Source organism: Mixophyes fleayi, chromosome 2, assembly GCF_038048845.1.
Source record: "Mixophyes fleayi isolate aMixFle1 chromosome 2, aMixFle1.hap1, whole genome shotgun sequence".
NCBI lineage: Eukaryota > Metazoa > Chordata > Amphibia > Anura > Limnodynastidae > Mixophyes > Mixophyes fleayi.
The window spans coordinates 373,157,697-373,175,334 of NC_134403.1; the positions used below are offsets into that span (position 1 = coordinate 373,157,697).

Below are 17,638 nucleotides of genomic sequence, written 5' to 3' on the forward strand. Positions count from 1 at the left end.
GGTCTTGTGGAGTCCATGTCTCGATGGGTCAGCTGTTACGGTGGTACGAGGACAAAGTAATAGGCTGGTGATTATAGAGCGGTGACTGATCAGTGAATGTATCTCCACAAGCGCGTTTCAAATCTCTTACGTTCTGATAAATTCCTGAAACCGTTCTAAACACAAATGTGAACGTTATCCCGAGAACTCTTATATAACATAACTTGTATTTTAGGATTAGTTGCCATCTACCTAGAACATTGATGACAGTGAACGTATTTTAAGTTTTTTCTTTATTTCTTATAATGAAACAGTGACAGTGACATGTTTAGAAGAGAACACTGTGTTCACATACATTGACCTCTATGAGTGAAACCAAGCGCCACCTGAAATAGAGTTCTGGGGATTCCCGCTAGAAGAGGGAAGTTGCTATTTCCTAAATTTTCTGCAAAATACAATGAGATTGTAATGGTCACATGCGACTAGTGAGTTATTTATTTATATACTAAGAGATTCAATGTGTGTTACATCATAATGACTTTGCATCTGCTAATTGGAATGCCCCAAGCAGGATGGTAAATGAATCAGGTGAGATCATACACAGCTGCAGCCAAACCAGGGACTAGTACAAAATTATATCTAACCTCATCTTCGAGCAAATGCACCTTTATAACAGGCCGGTGCGTCCCGACTGAACCCGTAATCAGTGACCTTTGATCTCCAGAGTGTTCTGCAATTCACACGTTTAACACTGTGGTGCACTCAATGGAAAGATTTGACTACTGCTAAAATCTACACAGTGTTGGAGGGTGGAACGCGGTGCGCCCACCATATTCTCTGGATTGCGCTAATTCTCAGAATCCGACTTGTCACGCGCCTTCCTCTCCAGGTTTATATTGGCCAAGCTCTGGTTCTGTCGAGCTGCCTGTGAGAGCAGGAAAGACATAAAGAAGACGTCATTCGGAATACATGAAAAACAGACAATAAAACAATCATTGCAACGAGTCACTAAACCGCGTCACATGACACCATCAAATCTATGTCCAAACATTGTGTAAAATTAAACTGAATTTGCAAATTATATAAGTAGATAAAATGCACAGATTTCTTCATATCAATAAGTAATGCTGCACTTACAGCCTGGAAGTGTCAGTGCCGAGTCTAAGGCGGGCTTAGGCAACCTGCGGCACTGCAAATGCAAGAGAACTACAAGCCCCAGCATGCAATAGCAGTGAAAAGTTGGGACCAAATTATAGCTAAGGCGCCGTAGGTTCCCTACTTCTGTTCTAGGAATAAAATAAATATTGTATCATTCAAACCTTAAAGTACGATCATCAACATCATCTTACTATGACGTTTATTTATATTGACTTTAATACAACATATTACACAACACTTGGGTTTTACACAAGAGCATCTCGGTGGTCTGTCCTATGCACATCCGGGTGCCGCCCACCTACCGCGCTCAGGGACCGCCTCTGCAACCTCAAAATGCGCACTCGGATGTGCAGAGAGGCGGGAACATCTGTAGGAGGAGCACTGTAAGCATCAAGCCAAAGTCCAACCTCCTACACATTTAGTACCGCCCCTTTCATTTACATAAACTCGTTAGTTTTTTTTATATAAATTAATCGCGACAGTAAGAGGACATCGGGTCTTTATTACATGACAAGAGAGAAGCTTCTTATTACTTTACTGGAAGCGCGTCTAGAGACGCGATTCTCTGTCGAAAGCCGACATTTTTAAAAGGGACCTATTCTGTCGGAGAAACGCGTTTTCAATCTGTAATAGGACAGTCCCCATGTGTGCCCCAAGTAACAATAATAATTAAACACCCCATCTCCCCCCCCCCCCAGCGCTAGATACTCTGGTGAGCTCCCTCAGCTATAGGGTTCGTGGGCACAAACAGTGTGCCACCCTCCTTCAAGATACCAGCCCATGGGGCAACTTTTCCACCAGTATAATGGACGGGGTCCCCAAGATGTATACTGACTTCTCAGTAAAAGACTAAAGGCGTTCACTATTGTCACTTGTATTCTATGTGTTACAGCCTCCAGGTGAAATGGTTTATTATAATATTCATCAGGAGCTTTAGTCACAGACTAAGATTATACACTAAACAGGACAAACATTGTGACAGAACATTACATAGAATCAATCTGCATATTTTACTTCCATAATTGACAACCTTGAATTTCACTTAAATTTGTATACCTAATGTAAAAATATATTTTGACAGTGTGCGCAGTGCAGGATGTCAGGATCTCCTCGCAGGACACACTGACAGAGGATATTGAGGGGAGCAGGTCCTGCTGAGGTGAGGTGAGGACAGAGGCTGATAGCTGACGGATCGCTCTCCTAATCAGTGAGAGAGGAATACATACCGTCTGCCTATTACTAGAGAGTTCTGTACCAGTCACTTGTATCACAGGACCAAGGACATTCTGCGTGACTGGCAGATATCTGTTTAGGCTGAGCAACTAGATCTGCACAGATGTAAACAGCCTTTGTCTACGAGAGAGGGAAGGAGAATGTAGCTCAGCACAAAGACCGCACGTGTCTCTCTTGAGGGTACGATGGCTCAGATAATTTCTGCTGAAAGTAGAGAACGACCCTAAAATAGGGTAATAATATTCATCAAGAAGCAGCTAATCAGCCACCATCATCCTCACACCGACACCTCCCACCCCCCTCTTCCTGCAGCATACATTAAGGTCATTGCACTGACTGAGAGGTGTCCTGGCGCTCACCTGCTTCCCGGAGATCACCATCGTGATGCAGCCCATGATGGTCAGAAGCATCATAAATACGGAGAACTTGACTCGCACTTTGCTCTTCGCTGTGTCCACCATGTCATGGCTGGGAGAGAACACAGGACATGGAAATGACACCTTATATATGCGGAAAGCAGCGCTAGAAATATTACAGATTTAAGGTTTCATTGCAGTTATGCTACGTTTCCCTGTACATACAGATGTGTGACTGGGACCCAGCGCCCGCTATGTGCAGGAAAATAAACATAAGAGCGGAGGATACTAAATGACACAGACGCTTCAAGTTACTGTAGATTACAGCTAGGCAACCCATGGCTCTCTAGCTGTGAGGCATGCTGGGAATGGTAGTTCCACAAAACAAGAGAGCCTCTGGTCGCTTGATCCAGCTGTAGATCATGAAGTAGCAGCAACGACCTCATATAAAGTGTATTTGTAGCTAAATAACGTTCGGTATATTAGATAGCTGCGTTACTCACGAGATGAGCTCAGGGATATCGGACTCCTTTTTGAATCGACCTCCCCACAACAAAATCTTCTTCTCGAAATCGGTGGGTTTGTGTCCAGGGATCTTAAAAGACGGACCTAGGGAGGAGTCAAGTAGAGGGGTGTCCAAGACTGATCGGCACAATATTACCATGAGAGTATACGTCACATGCGGGATTACTGACAATAATGTGCTTGCATCATACCAAAGAGACGGGTGTAGTACCTATTATCGATACTGACTATCCCGACACAGAACAGAACGACATGAGGATTCCGAATGAAGACTACAGCGACCTGTGAAAAAACCTAATTACCGGAATGCAGAAGACTTCACATCACGACTCCCTGTCTTGCCGGCTTGAGAAAATGACGTCATCAGGAAACGTAACTTGGCTTAAAGCGGCGATGGACGGACTCATCTGTCATTTATGTAAAGTAAGTATTGTTTTAGGGTTAGGGGTGTTAGGGATATTAGGGTTAGGAGTTAGGGTTAACCCTAACCTTAACCCCTAAAATAGTACTTACTTTACATAAATGACAGGCGGGTAGGTGGGTCCGTCCATCGCCACTTTAAGCCAAGTTGTGATGTAAAGTCTACTGCATTCTGGTAAGTATATTTTTTCACAGGTCGCTGTAGTCTTCATTCGGAATCCTCATGTCGTCCTGTTCCGTGTCAGGGTAGTCAGTATCGTGAAACTGACTACCACCGAAAGGGACAATATGTTGTAGCAATATATGAAACCGTCTTTCTTTATCTTACAAACTTTTGAGCTAACGACCATACACAGGACAAAGCATCATCAACTACAAGGGAAGAAAGACTGTTTCATAAAGGAAAGGATTCTTTACTGTAAGGGTGGTCAAGCTGTGGAATTAATTACCACGATCACTATCAGGATGTAAAAATGATTTGGAGCCTCTCTTACAAGAAATGGTCTCTGTATTGACCTCTATTAATTAGGTAGAAATGGTCTCTGGCGCCATTATTAATGAGTCTGAATTGGCAGCGTTCACACCGGGGGAAGGGGAGGGGGTTGTTTTGCTGTCCTCTTGATCAATGTAACTGGAAATTATGAATGGTGGAACTAGTTGGACAGGAGTCTTCTTTTTCAGCGGTGCATCAAGCAGAACTCACCCGGATCGTTGGCTTTGTCCGCTTCGGGCTTACTGCACATCCATCTCCTGCTCACATCGTGTGCACCCAGTGGTTTTGGAACGGGAACAGCTGCTGGGCGCAGCAACGCTGATCTCTCTGGGAAAATATGGCGTATGATTTAAGGTCACATTGTTTGCAGCTTTCCAATATCATCTATATAATGGATTGTAGTTATTTATATAGAAATCTGTATAGAAAGGCTTCATGTCTATTCTGTGCCAGTGTCAGCTACAACCAGCAGCTGAACAGCCCATGTGAAGCCCCACCATCGTTCTTGTGGTCTTAATAGATAAGACCTTTGTGTGCGCTAAAAACTCACCCAACCGGGTCAACCTCTCGGGAATAGTAGTAATGAGAGACGGGTAACATGGGGAGTTGGTGTGAAGTCTGTAACGTTTCTATCTCTCAATGATTTCACCTAATAACATATTTGGGCTGCAGTAATGAGTGCACAACAATTCTCAAACTTTAGGTTAAAAATTTGAGCGGCATTCAAGCAATGCGAACCCATTTCACCACGTTTGTGCAGAATAGCTGCATTCTGCGATATTTTCAATAGTTTTCCATGTGAACTTGGAACTCAAAACACCATAATGTTCACTATACCAATTAAAAAACAAACTGTTAAATTGCTATCAATATGGTCACTTATGTTTTACCAGGTGACATTTTATATTTATTTTTTAATGCCTTCAGAATCTCACACTTCCAACTGTAGATATGTGCCAAGGTTCGACGATCTAGGGCTGAATGGCAGCAGCCATCAAGTGGCCAAATTCAATCAAATATTGAACTGGTTTCAGTTATTCAAGCAGGTCTAATAATGAGGTGCAGCATGTTATTTGGCCAACAGAAATATGCCCCATTTTTAGGAAATGGTTGATCAACCCAGTTACAATGCCTTATAATATAATGTGTTATAATGATATTATAATGATATAAAGTTAAAGTATAATGCTACAGTGAAAGGTACAGCAATGATAGAATACCATGTGGAGGAGTGAAGTTATAATACAGAATCAGGCCAGTAATTATAGACGTGCACATAGTATATACTGGTGTATATCACATTACAGAGAAAAAGTGCAGTTACAGCATTATACATAAACAGTTATTTTATAGGGAAACAGTATAAAAGCATATGGAACAATGCAATTAGCATGTAAGGTGCAGTTTTAGTCCATATGGAGAAGGGTAACAAAATGCTGCCAGTGCAGTTATTATATTGGGGTGCAATATAATATTACAGGATCAGTCAGGATGATTCTTCTCGGTGGACCTGCCCCAAGATTGTGAGTTTCTGACGCTGTGTTTATGACCTAATCCGTACCCTCACCAACCTGACGCTCCCTGCCTGTCCATCTTACGCTCTTTAACGAAGTTATACTCCAGACATCGACAAGTCTACATCGGCCCTGATCGGACACATCCTTAATGCCGCCAAATGTGCGACAGCTGCTAGCTGGAAACAACCGGAGCTCCGTGCCGTAACAGAATTTGGTAAACTTACCGATACGAGTTTATCACGAATATACTCCACGGCCGACATTTTATTATAAGGCCGCTGTTTACATTTTTTTATCCACACGAGTTTCTCAGTTTGTATTATTATAACCTGCATGATGGACCCTTAGTGTGTGTATAGAGCTGATCCTTACTAACTCTCCCTCCTATCCTCCACTTCCCCCTCTTACACGCGGCTCCTCTGTGATCTAGACCGTATATATCAATGTACGAGTTCTGTTATACAATACTGTTTGGCTGACTTTGCTGCCTACCATGTAATAAGCAATTATTTGATCCTTAGTATCCTCTTCCCCTCACACTTTCCTTTTGATTTTATCTTACTTTGTATTGTTTATCTTTGTCTATTCAATAAAAACTTCAATATATTAGATTTTTTTAAACAACATATATTACAGTATCAGAGCCATAGTAAGCTGGGCAAAATTCAAATAATATTTGTCCTGTTGGCACCTAGAGGTTCATTTGTTATATAGGGGTTCACTTATTATACAATGTTGTAATTATCATTTAGTGGTGGTTATATTACAATATTTGTGCACTTATTGCACACGGTAGGGGCAGTTATTATACAGGGTAGGGGCAGTTATTATACAGGGCAGGGGCAGTTATTATACAGGGCAGGGGCAGTTATTGCACAGGGCAGGGGCAGTTATTGCACAGATCAGGGTAGGGGCAGTTATTATACAGATCAGGGTAGGGGCAGTTATTATACAGATCAGGGTAGGGGCAGTTATTATACAGATCAGGGGCAGTTATTATACAGATCAGGGGCAGTTATTATACAGGGCAGAGGCAGTTATTATACAGATCAGGGTAGGGGCAGTTATTATACAGATCAGGGGCAGTTATTATACAGATCAGGGGCAGTTATTATACAGATCAGGGGCAGGGTAGGGGCAGTTATTATACAGATCAGGGGCAGTTATTATACAGAGCAGGGGCAGTTATTATACAGGGCAGGGGCAGTTATTATACAGGGCAGGGGCAGTTATTGCACAGGGCAGGGGCAGTTATTATACAGATCAGGGTAGGGTCAGTTATTATACAGATCAGGGTAGGGTCAGTTATTATACAGATCAGGGGCAGGGTAGGGGCAGTTATTATACAGATCAGGGGCAGTTATTATACAGAGCAGGGGCAGTTATTATACAGGGCAGGGGCAGTTATTATACAGGGCAGGGGCAGTAATTATACAGGGCAGGGGCAGTTATTGCACAGGGCAGGGGCAGTTATTATACAGATCAGGGTAGGGTCAGTTATTATACAGATCAGGGTCAGTTATTATACAGATCAGGGACAGTTATTATACAGGATAGGGACAGTTATTGCACAGGGCTGGGGCAGTTATTATACAGATCAGGGGCAGTTATTATACAGGGCAGGGGCAGTTATTATACAGGGCAGGGGGCAGTTATTATACAGGGCAGGGGGCAGTTATTGAACAGGGCAGAGTGTTCTCCGCGTCTGTATCAGATATAACAGGGGTAAAGCTCCAGCGCCACCTACAGGGCTCAGCTAAGTGACAGCACTGTGGCCCTACACGGTGCCTGGAGCTCCGCGGATCACATGACCACCCACCAGCCAATGAGCGCAGGCCGCTCCTCCTCAGCACAGCTCTCAGCATCCTCAGCTTAGACTCAGCCGCTCAATGTCAGACAGCCCCGTGTAACCCCACACAAGCCCCGCCCCGAAGACCGCAGCCAATAGGGAGAAGGGACTAGTTCAGACCCCACCAATGAGACGCGAGGCACCACACTGCTGTTTGTTAAAAATTCAGTGGTCTCCATATCAGCAGCCATTTTACTGTAGCTAACATTGATGTTTGTATGAATAATCACAGGAAAAATGGCCATTTATATGCAAGTTGATGGAGACATTTCCCAGTAACAACCATTGCGCTCTCTCACATTAACCCCATAATGTCAGTGTAGGGAGCATCCAGCAGATGACAGAATGTCAGTGATCCAGGTCACAGCATAAAACGTGATGCTACACACGGATAACCCCTCACTCCCAGCATGGGGCGTGTTATCCCGCCTCAGGCGTTCTCTGCGGACACCTAAGCGGGAGGTCAGTGAATGGGACGCTGAGGCCCCCTGGCTTCCCCAATATGGCGGCGCCCAGTGAGGAGTTGAGCTGCGAGGATTTCACGGAGTTTCAGGTGAGAGTGGGGGGATGGTCAGCCCCTGATATTGGGGGTATGGGGGCAGTGTACACAGGGGGAGAGAGACCCACTAGCAGCTCTCATTTGTGTTATGATTGGTCATTGTGACCCTGTGAGTGTTGTCCTGTGACCTACAGCACTGAGCCTGATGATGCTTTGTCCTGCTTGTTCCCATTCATTATATACTGCTGGATGATATCTATATTATATAGGCGCACACTGCGGGATAATATCTATATTATATAGGCGCACACTGCGGGATAATATCTATATTATATAGGTGCACACTGCGGGATAATATCTATACCGTATAGGCGCACACTGTGAGATAATATCTATATTATATAGGCGCACACTGTGAGATAATATCTATATTATATAGGCGCACACTGTGGGATAATATCTATACCGTATAGGCGCACACTGCCGGATAATATCTATATTATATAGGCACACACTGTGGGATAATATCTATATTATATAGGCGCACACTGCCGGATAATATCTATATTATATAGGCGCACACTGCTGGATACTATCTATGCCGTATAGGCGCACACTGCGGGATAATATCTATGCCTTATAGGCGCACACTGCTTTATATTAAATATATTCAATTAAATGTTATAGTTATATATTTATTATAAAGCACAGGTAGACACCTGAGGGTCCTCAGCCCACCCTGCTGTCTGCACCTATAGAGATTAATTGTCAGATTTTTACTTATGTCACTGAATATTTAACAGGCTTTCATCTCCTACAACACCGGACATCTTTGGTTGTCCGTTTACTTATACCAAATTTTATTTTGTATACTGCACTCTTTAGAGGTTTGTATAATACTTGAACAGTGCATTAGAGGCACTCGGCCTTTTAAGCACATTTCTGTAAGACCCGTTGCTGTTTGATTCCCCCAGTGTGACAATATCAGGTTATCAGAAGTAATTCTCCTGTCATTGTGGTTCTGTGAATAGTTTTCAACTGAGAATCTGCAGTATGGTTTCACTGTCTAGTGGTCGGTCAATGGGGGTTTGTTATATTACGTCTCTGTGTGATCTGACTTGTCTTATGTTTCATGTTTCACTATTTTGCTGAACAGGAAATTCTCAGAGTAATGCGGAAATTGGATGACCGTATAGTTCATGAACTGAATACAACCATTCCGACTATATCGTTTGCTGGTAAAATCAATGCCAGCCAGACCTGCAAACACCTCTATGAGGCTGTAAGTGACAACTCTGTCCTATATTAACTGTATGACAAACAAATAAAATTACAGGAACTATAGGATTTGGGATGAAGGCGGTGAAAAGAACAAAGGATTGTTACTTGGAGACCAAAAGGGACATTCAAAAATAAGTAAAGGTTTAGTAAGATATTAGATATGTATTCTGAGTTTCTGCTGCCTCCGGAATTAGTCACATAATTATGACAATGTTTGTGGTTTGCAGGGAAAGGTGTATATATCTATATGTTTACAGATGAATGGATCAGTCAAATGTGCTGTGTTCTAGAGAATATAATGAAGGGAAATAAATCTGAGAACTTGAATGTAATTAATTGAAATGTAAGATAATTCATCCATAATATATAATTAGTGATAGATGAAAGGGCCGTAGGAGGTATAATCTCACATGGCAGGAAGGTCAGTAAATTAGTGGGAATAGAGAATAGAACACTTGGTTATACAAGATGAGAGGGTTACAAAAAACATTTGCTGGCTGTTCCCACCAACATGGAGTCCAAGTAATGTAGACAGACATCCGTTCTTACTGTGCGTTTCAGAGGCCGGTCCTTTTTTTAAAATATTATTTTTTTTTATCATCTTTACTAAGAGAACCTGCAAATGTTATAGTGTTCTTGTGACACCATCTGTATGAAAGTGCAAGTTTAATGGTTACTGGATAGACTGGAGGAATGGTCAAGAGTGTGACCACTACAGTTTACTGCCAAAAAATGCACGCTCTTGGATCTCAAAAACCCAAAGGTAATATATAGTATTAGCAGCACTATAATGGAAATTACTGAGGAGGAAAGGGATCTAGGACTCGCTTTTTCAGGTGACTCAGGCAGTTAAGCAATGTAACAAAGCAATGAGGAAGGCAAGTCAGATACTTGGTTGTATAGAGAGAGGAATCGGTAGCAAAAAGAAAGAAGTAATAATACCAATGTATAGGTCATTGGTACGGCCTCATCTAGAATACTGTGTTCAGTTCTGGAGGCCATATCTCCAGAAGGATATAAATACATTAGAGACTGTCCAAAGAAGGGCAACAAAAATGGTGCATGGCCTACAGCACAACACTTACCCGGAAAGACTAAAAGATCTTAATATGTATAGTTTGGAGCAGAGAAAGGAGCGGGGGGACATGATAGAAACTTTCACATATATCCAGGGTTCACAAGGTGAACAAGGTGCAGGAGGGAAACATTCTACAAAGGAAGAGAAGTATTAGAGCCAGAGTTAAAACCGAGTATACAGGAAGTTATTTACGGGAATATTGGTGATAATATAGAGGCATTGTGGGTGGAAATATCTAGTGGAAGAAAAAGTTGAGAGAAGTTGATGATAGGGACATGCTATAAACCGCCAGATATTAGTATGATTGAGGAAGCCCAACTTCTACAGAAAATTGAAAAGGCTACACAACTAGGTCAAGTATTAATTATGGGGGATTTTAATTATCTGGACCTTGATTGGAGTACTGAGACCTGCGGTTTCTGAATACGCTAAAAGACCATTACATGTCCCAATTAGTAGAAGAACCAACTAGGAACATGACCTAGTAATAGCAGATAATGTAGACGTAATATCAAATATTCAATAAGGGAACACTTGGGAAACAGTGATCATGATATGGTCTCATTTGAAATTAGTTTCCAGAAGCAACGGTATAAGGGATCAAGTAGGACTTTAACCTTTAGAAAGGCAAATTTTAATATGCTAAAGGAGTCTATAAAGTGCATAGACTGGGATAAAGTTTTCGAAGGAAAAAATACGGAAGAAATGTGGGCTGTCTTTAAAATGTTGTTGGAAACATACACGTATAAGTTCATTCCTATGGGAAATAAATGTAAAAGAATTAAGTCTAAACCAATGTGGCTAAATAAAAAGGTAAGGGAAGAAATGCAAAGGAAGAAGCGTGCATTTAAATTGTTTAAGTCTGAAGGGTCTGAGGAGTCCTTCCGTAGGTACAAGGAATGTAATAAAACATGCAAAAAAGAAATTTAGTCTGGCTAAATTAGAAAATGAAAAACAAGTTGCAAAAGAAAGTAAGTCAAACCCCAAAGAGTTTTTTAAGCATATAAATGGCAAAATAATTAAAAAAGATAAAATAGGACCCCTAGGAAGTGAGATGGGTGAATTGATAAATGATACTAAGGAAAAAGCAGAGGTATTAAACACTTTCTTTTCTTCAGTATTTACTAGAGAGGAACAAATGGTAGGAGTAATACATAAAAACGGAAATGAAACCATACCATTAATTAGCTGACAAAGGAAGAAGTCCAGAGGAAATTGAAGAATATTAAGATAAATAAAGCTCCAGGTCCCGATGGCATACACCCAAGGGTCCTTTTGGAGCTAAACTCGGAAATAGCTAGACCGCTATTCTTAATTTTCAGAGATTCAATCTCATCAGGCTCAGTACCAAGGGATTGGCGAATAGCAGATGTGGTGCCGTTGTTTAAAAAGGGGACGAGATCACAACCAGGGAATTATAGACCTGTAAACCTGACATCAATAGTGGGGAAACTACTGGAAGGTATATTAAGGGACAGTATTCAGGATTACTTGGTACGCCATAAAATTATTAGTGGGAATCAACATGGATTTGTGAGGGATAGGTCATGTCAAACTAATCTAATTAGTTTCTACGAGGAAGTTAATAGGAACTTAGACCAGGGCAGGACAGTAGATGTGGTCTGTTTAGATTTTGCAAAGGCCTTTGATACAGTGCCACACAAGAGGTTGGTTTACAAAATAAGGGAACTGGGTCTAAGAAACAACATTTGTATTTGGATCAAAAACTGGTTAGAGAATAGGGAACAGCGAGTTGTGATAAATGGAACGTTTTTAATTGGTCAATAGTTTGAAGTGGAGTACCTCAAGGTTCCGTGCTGGGGCCACTACTTTTTAATATATTTATTAATGACCTTGGTGATGGTTTAGAAAAAGAAGTTTCCATTTTTGCAGATTACCCTAAACTCTGTAAGGTAATAAAATCAGAGGAAGATGCAGCTTCTCTACAGAGGGACTTAAATAAACTGGAGGATTGGGATTAATTTAGGGGAATCTATAATGAATAAGGATTTGGGAGTGCTCGTAGACAGTAGACTTTGCAATAGTGCTCAATGTCAAGCAGCAGCTACAAGGGCTAATAAAGTATTGACATGCATAAAAAGGGGCATAGATACAAGGGAAGACAGTGTAATTTTGACACTATACATCGTTGGTAAGATCTCATCTTGAATATGCAGTACAGTTCTGGGCACCACTCTATAAAACAGATAAGGGTCAATACAGAGAACTTTCATGGGAACTTTTTACCCCAAGGTCTATACACAGGACACGCGGTCACCCCCTAAGGTTAGAGGAGAGGAAGCTTCACAGCCAGCAAAAGAAGGGGTTCTTTACAGTAAGAGCAGTCAAGATATGCAAGGGAAGGTTGTGATGGCAGACTCAATAGATATGGGAAAGGGTTAGACAAATTTTTTGCGGAAAAGTGTATTCAAGTATACGACCGTTAATTAAAATGAAGGATAGTAGTGGATATAAGGGAAAAATAGGACTGTAATATTGGGTCTGGGGGGATTTTCACAATTGAAACAGATTGGCGGTTGCTTAATCTGGATCAATTTCAATTATAAGTGAGGGATCACAGGAGATCCAAAATAGGTTGAACTTGATGGACTGGTGTCTTTTTTTTTCCCAACCTCATCAACTATGTTACTATGTTACTATTTTTGTCACAATACAAAAGGTTACCTATTGTTTATTCATTTTTAAACTTATTTCTTTTGTTAATGACGTGGCAGCTCCAGGACGCTCACAGCTCACGGGAAAAGGCCATAAAGCGTTGTATATCTCAGTCCTTCACCAATGTGAATAGGCTTCAGGAAGAGAGGCTCAAGGACTCTGATAATCTAGCGTTAAAGAAACAGCTCAGAAAAGAACAGACGAAGGTGAGACCCGGATATGGGATTAGCGCTCCCATCTCCCATCCCAATCTGGCAATTTCCTTTACATACTTATGTTGCTTCAGACTTGCTTGTTGTTCTCATCAGTGAATTGGACCTTATTAGTATATATGAAATGTCTACTTCATAATAATTTCAGCACCCATGTCATGTTTTCGTTCCTGTTGGATTCTAGTCCCATGAGCTGACATTCTAGCGCTTCTTTTTGCATAGTAGAGAATTAACCACCATTCTCTAAGTCACTAAACTCGCCAAATCACTAAATATTCCACTTCAGTTAACGCACCACCCTTTTATCTCGCTGCCACCACCGCTTGGCTGTATGACGCTAGAACATAAGATGGTGCAGGACAGCCCCCAATCTGTAACCCACACGTTTAGTAATTTTAAATACAAATACGTCTCGGCAACGTCATACTTAAGATTAATACTTGTGAGCAAGGCTAATTCTATATCGCAGGTTCTAAATGAGTGCTCAGAATTAGAATTGATTACATTTTGTATTGAATAAGATCATGGTGCTTGTAAAGTAAATGTTTACCAGCAAAAAAAGAAATCGTATGAAGGCAGAAAAGTTCTTGTGAGGAAGTGTATCCCTTGGGAGATGTGAGGGGTTCAGTGCCCAACAACAAAGGAAATATATTTGAACCAGTTAAAGAAGAAAAAAAAAGAGAGAAATAGAACGTTTTGCAGTGGGACGGTCTGGTGTGCAGTCCTGTCCACAGATTGGGTTTTAAATCAAATTTATGACTGTACCTCTGAGGCGTCTGGCTGTACAAATACCTTTTATCTCTTGAGGATGATGTTCTGGGTGTCCAACGTAATTGGGCCATATTCTGGTTAATAGAAACTTTCTTAAACATAACAATAATAAGATCCACCCAGATGTTGCAGGGTTTTCAGCACATTACTGCATAGGTACCATTGTATATTACAGTACAGCATCCTGAGCACGGCTATATGACAGCCTGGAACAAGAGAATCCTTCTGTAGAACTCGGTGGTTCTGCATATACAGTGCTTATAAATCAGTAATACCGGTCTTATTTTACAGGGTGTGATCATCAGCTGTGGAGAGAGTATTGTTCTCCCTGGATTGTCACATGATCATGTAGCCATAAATGAACAGAGCAGCAATTTAGGAGAAATATTGGAAAGTTAAAACTAATGAACTGGTGATAAAATGTTAGTAGGACAGACTTTGAAATTACATTGTTTCTGTTTCCACTATTATTATTACGAATAATATTATTTATTTTTTATATAGTCCACCACGATATTGTGCTGTACAGATAATATGTAATCATTCACAACAGTCCCTGCCCATTGGAGCTTACAGTCTATATTCCCTAACACACACTAGGGTCTATTTCTGTCAGAAGCCGATTAATCTCCCAGTAGGATTTTGAAGTGTGAGAGGAAACCGGAGCATCCGGAAGAAACTCGCGCAAACACGGAGAGGACTGGTTGGAATCAAAATCATGATCCCAGCGCTGTCCAGCTGCAATCCTGACCACTGTGCCACAGTGCAGCCCACTATTATGGGACAGTTTTGCAAACCAGGAATGAAGGCGTGCTGTGTGCGTGCCTCCGTTGCCCATAATATAAAGGAATATACAACTTTCAATGAACATGTCATGCTTTCACACTAGTAACCATTGCTCCGCTATGTACAGTTATTTCCGTGACTGATCCATCTAACAGACGGTTTGGATCACCCGCCCTCATGTGTGTTCTTTGTCTCCTAGTTGAAATTACTGCAATCTGACCTGAACGTAGAGGAAGTGATGAACGACAGAAGCTGGAAGGTGAGCGAGTCGCATCGTCCGTCACATTCTATATCCTGACAATCTCCCACATTCTTATCATATAGAAGACCCTGTTATTGTAGCTGCTAGTTATAGACCCCCAGCCCTCCTGAATCACCCAGGCACTGCCCTTAGTAAAACTGATCTATTAATCCTCCGGTAGAGAGATCTATTCATAATATAAAGGTGATACCTGAGTATCTTTCTGTAACAACAACAGAGTATTTAATATCTAGCGATACTTACTGACAGCAAAGAGAAATCAATTAAAACAAAATTGTTTTCCTCTAAATTTCTGCTGTTTAATTACTTTGATATCTACACTAGCAAAGAAAGAAAGCTTTCTGTATCTTATATCGGTAACATTAGTTTGTTTATTTATTGATCCAAGTCAGTGACTAGGAGTGTGTTACATTTTCACGGAAATAAGGCAGCAGTCCATGAGCAACCTCTGAATGAGAAGACAGTTCATCTCCATCTTCATTCTATTAAATGTTCTTAATTTAGTATAGCTAAAAAGAGTTTCTTGGTATGTTTTTTATTTTTAAATGTTAAGTGACCACGACTAGTGAGACTTTGTTACAAAACAATGGTCTCGCTACTTACTAACAAGTGACTCTGATGCACACAGTGGAATTAGCTTTTGATATAGATAATATTTTATTTTTTTATTAAAAAAATAAAAATGTTGGTATAATTATAAACATACCATTATTGTTGACTTACTGAAAAGACCAGTTGCTTTATTGTCCACTTCTCTATTAACCATCTTCCTGTATTTCAGTTATTTAATGAGCGATGCCGGCTCCACTACAAGCCCCCAAAGGACCAGTAACTCAGGGACGCAGCCTATAGCGGGAACTCTGGGCTTAGGCAGTGGAAGTGCGCTGAGCACCTTGGACGGATGACGGGAAGAAGTCTGTTTTCTCTCGTCGATGACTGTATGTGGTTGGGATAAAAAAAAAAAATCCAACTCTGTTCGATTCAGAACCTGAGCTCCGTCTGCTGCCATGTTGTATGAAATTCTTGACCATGTTTTTATTACCATTAAATATAATTTTCAGAGGGAGCGTAACAGTGATTTCCTCCTTCACCGTCTCCGACTAATAGCCTCAAACTTACTGGACTTTAGACATTACAGAACACTTTGGTCGGAGTCGTCCTCCGACGCCGGACGGCTAATGAAGGATTGTTAGTACTGGGAGGTACTTGGTGCTAGTGTTATGTTGGACTCTCTTATGTCTGGTCCTACACTACTTGTGTTGTGTTATTGTACTGCCTCACGCATACTCCTAGTCTAGATCATCAAATTAAACAGATTTCCACCATGCAATTGGAGAGGCGCTTGCTGTATCTTCACACTGTGACGTGTCCTAATGAGATTGTTGTCTGCTATCTGCCTTTTAGAACTTCTAAACCTGAAATAAATCTAATCTTATAAAATGGGAGCTCCATAGTACAGTCAAATATTTTTAATCCAAAAATCATTTAAGTGAAAACATTCATACCAGATGAAAACAATAGTAATCACGTAGAGAACATGAAATTAAAAACACCAAGTTACCACCACAAATGAGGAGCAGATCCACTTTTATTTCATTTGTTATTTTATGCAACTCAGTTGAAGTGAGACAGAAATGTCAGTTCATGGACCTACGCGTTTCATGATATAGTACTTTATTTTTTACATTGATATATAGGTCCAAGGTCTATCTGGAACAATCAGAGGCAGTAACTGTCCTAGGGGAATATCCCTGGAAAACTTGTTTCTGGCGCATACCTCACATGAGAGAACACATTCCCTGACATCATTGGACAAGGAGGGCCACCAAACCGAACAAGACAGGTTGTCCAGTATTTTAGCGATACCAGTATTCCCAGATGTCCTAGAATCATGCGATTCAGATAAGACCGCTTTCCTGAAATGATCTGGGACAAACAATCGATTAGCAGAGGTCTTGGGAGGAGCCAGGTTCTGTTGCTGCTGGTGTAGAGAGCCAAGATCTTGAGCCAGACGGGTAAAAAACATGAATTAGGGATGATGGGCATCAGCTTTGACGTTCTTTGATCCAGGTCTAAAGGTGATCAGAAATTTTAATCTGGCGACAAATACAGCCAATCTAGCTTGTCTGGAATTAGGTCTCTTGGTGGTTTCAATGTTCAGCAGGTTTGTTTGGTTTTTTTTCAACAACAACAACAGGTACAAAAAGGAGGAACAATTGAAATTAGATGTTGGACATCTAAATAAATGTTGCATTCGCACAGATAACTTATGAAAACTAAAAATAGAGCTTAAACGTGCTACTAGGTATCTTCATAGAATAGGTAGGGTGGTCCAGAGTAGCTTGTTGCAATAGCGAAATACAGTTGACTGGCTTCTACCGGATGTCATCTGGTCCTGAATCTAACCCCGGAGTCCAGGCCAGGGTAGGTACCATGTTGTTGGATTTTTCTGTATCGGTATAGGAAGGAGAAGGGACAGAGGTGGGAAGGTTGAGGAGGTGGGTGGGGAGTGGGGGAAATGGGGACTGAGTTTGTAGCAGAAA

At 41.2% G+C, this 17,638-nt stretch overlaps 2 protein-coding genes across 2 annotated transcripts; one reads left to right on the top strand and one right to left on the bottom strand.

Moving 5' to 3' along the window:
• Positions 1–257: 257 nt before the first annotated feature.
• Positions 258–7,633, bottom strand: LOC142139641 (protein FAM162A-like). The gene is made up of 5 exons (XM_075197436.1): positions 7,501–7,633; positions 4,375–4,491; positions 3,230–3,335; positions 2,730–2,838; positions 258–904 (listed from the first exon to the last, which is right to left on the bottom strand). Exons 1-5 carry the CDS (start codon positions 7,544–7,546, stop codon positions 827–829), a joined length of 456 nt encoding a protein of 151 aa, XP_075053537.1. The 5' UTR covers positions 7,547–7,633; the 3' UTR covers positions 258–826.
• A 223-nt stretch (positions 7,634–7,856) lies between these two features.
• Positions 7,857–16,425, top strand: MIX23 (mitochondrial matrix import factor 23). The gene is made up of 5 exons (XM_075197437.1): positions 7,857–8,083; positions 9,186–9,311; positions 13,124–13,270; positions 15,033–15,092; positions 15,877–16,425. Exons 1-5 carry the CDS (start codon positions 8,033–8,035, stop codon positions 15,925–15,927), a joined length of 435 nt encoding a protein of 144 aa, XP_075053538.1. The 5' UTR covers positions 7,857–8,032; the 3' UTR covers positions 15,928–16,425.
• Positions 16,426–17,638: the final 1,213 nt, after the last annotated feature.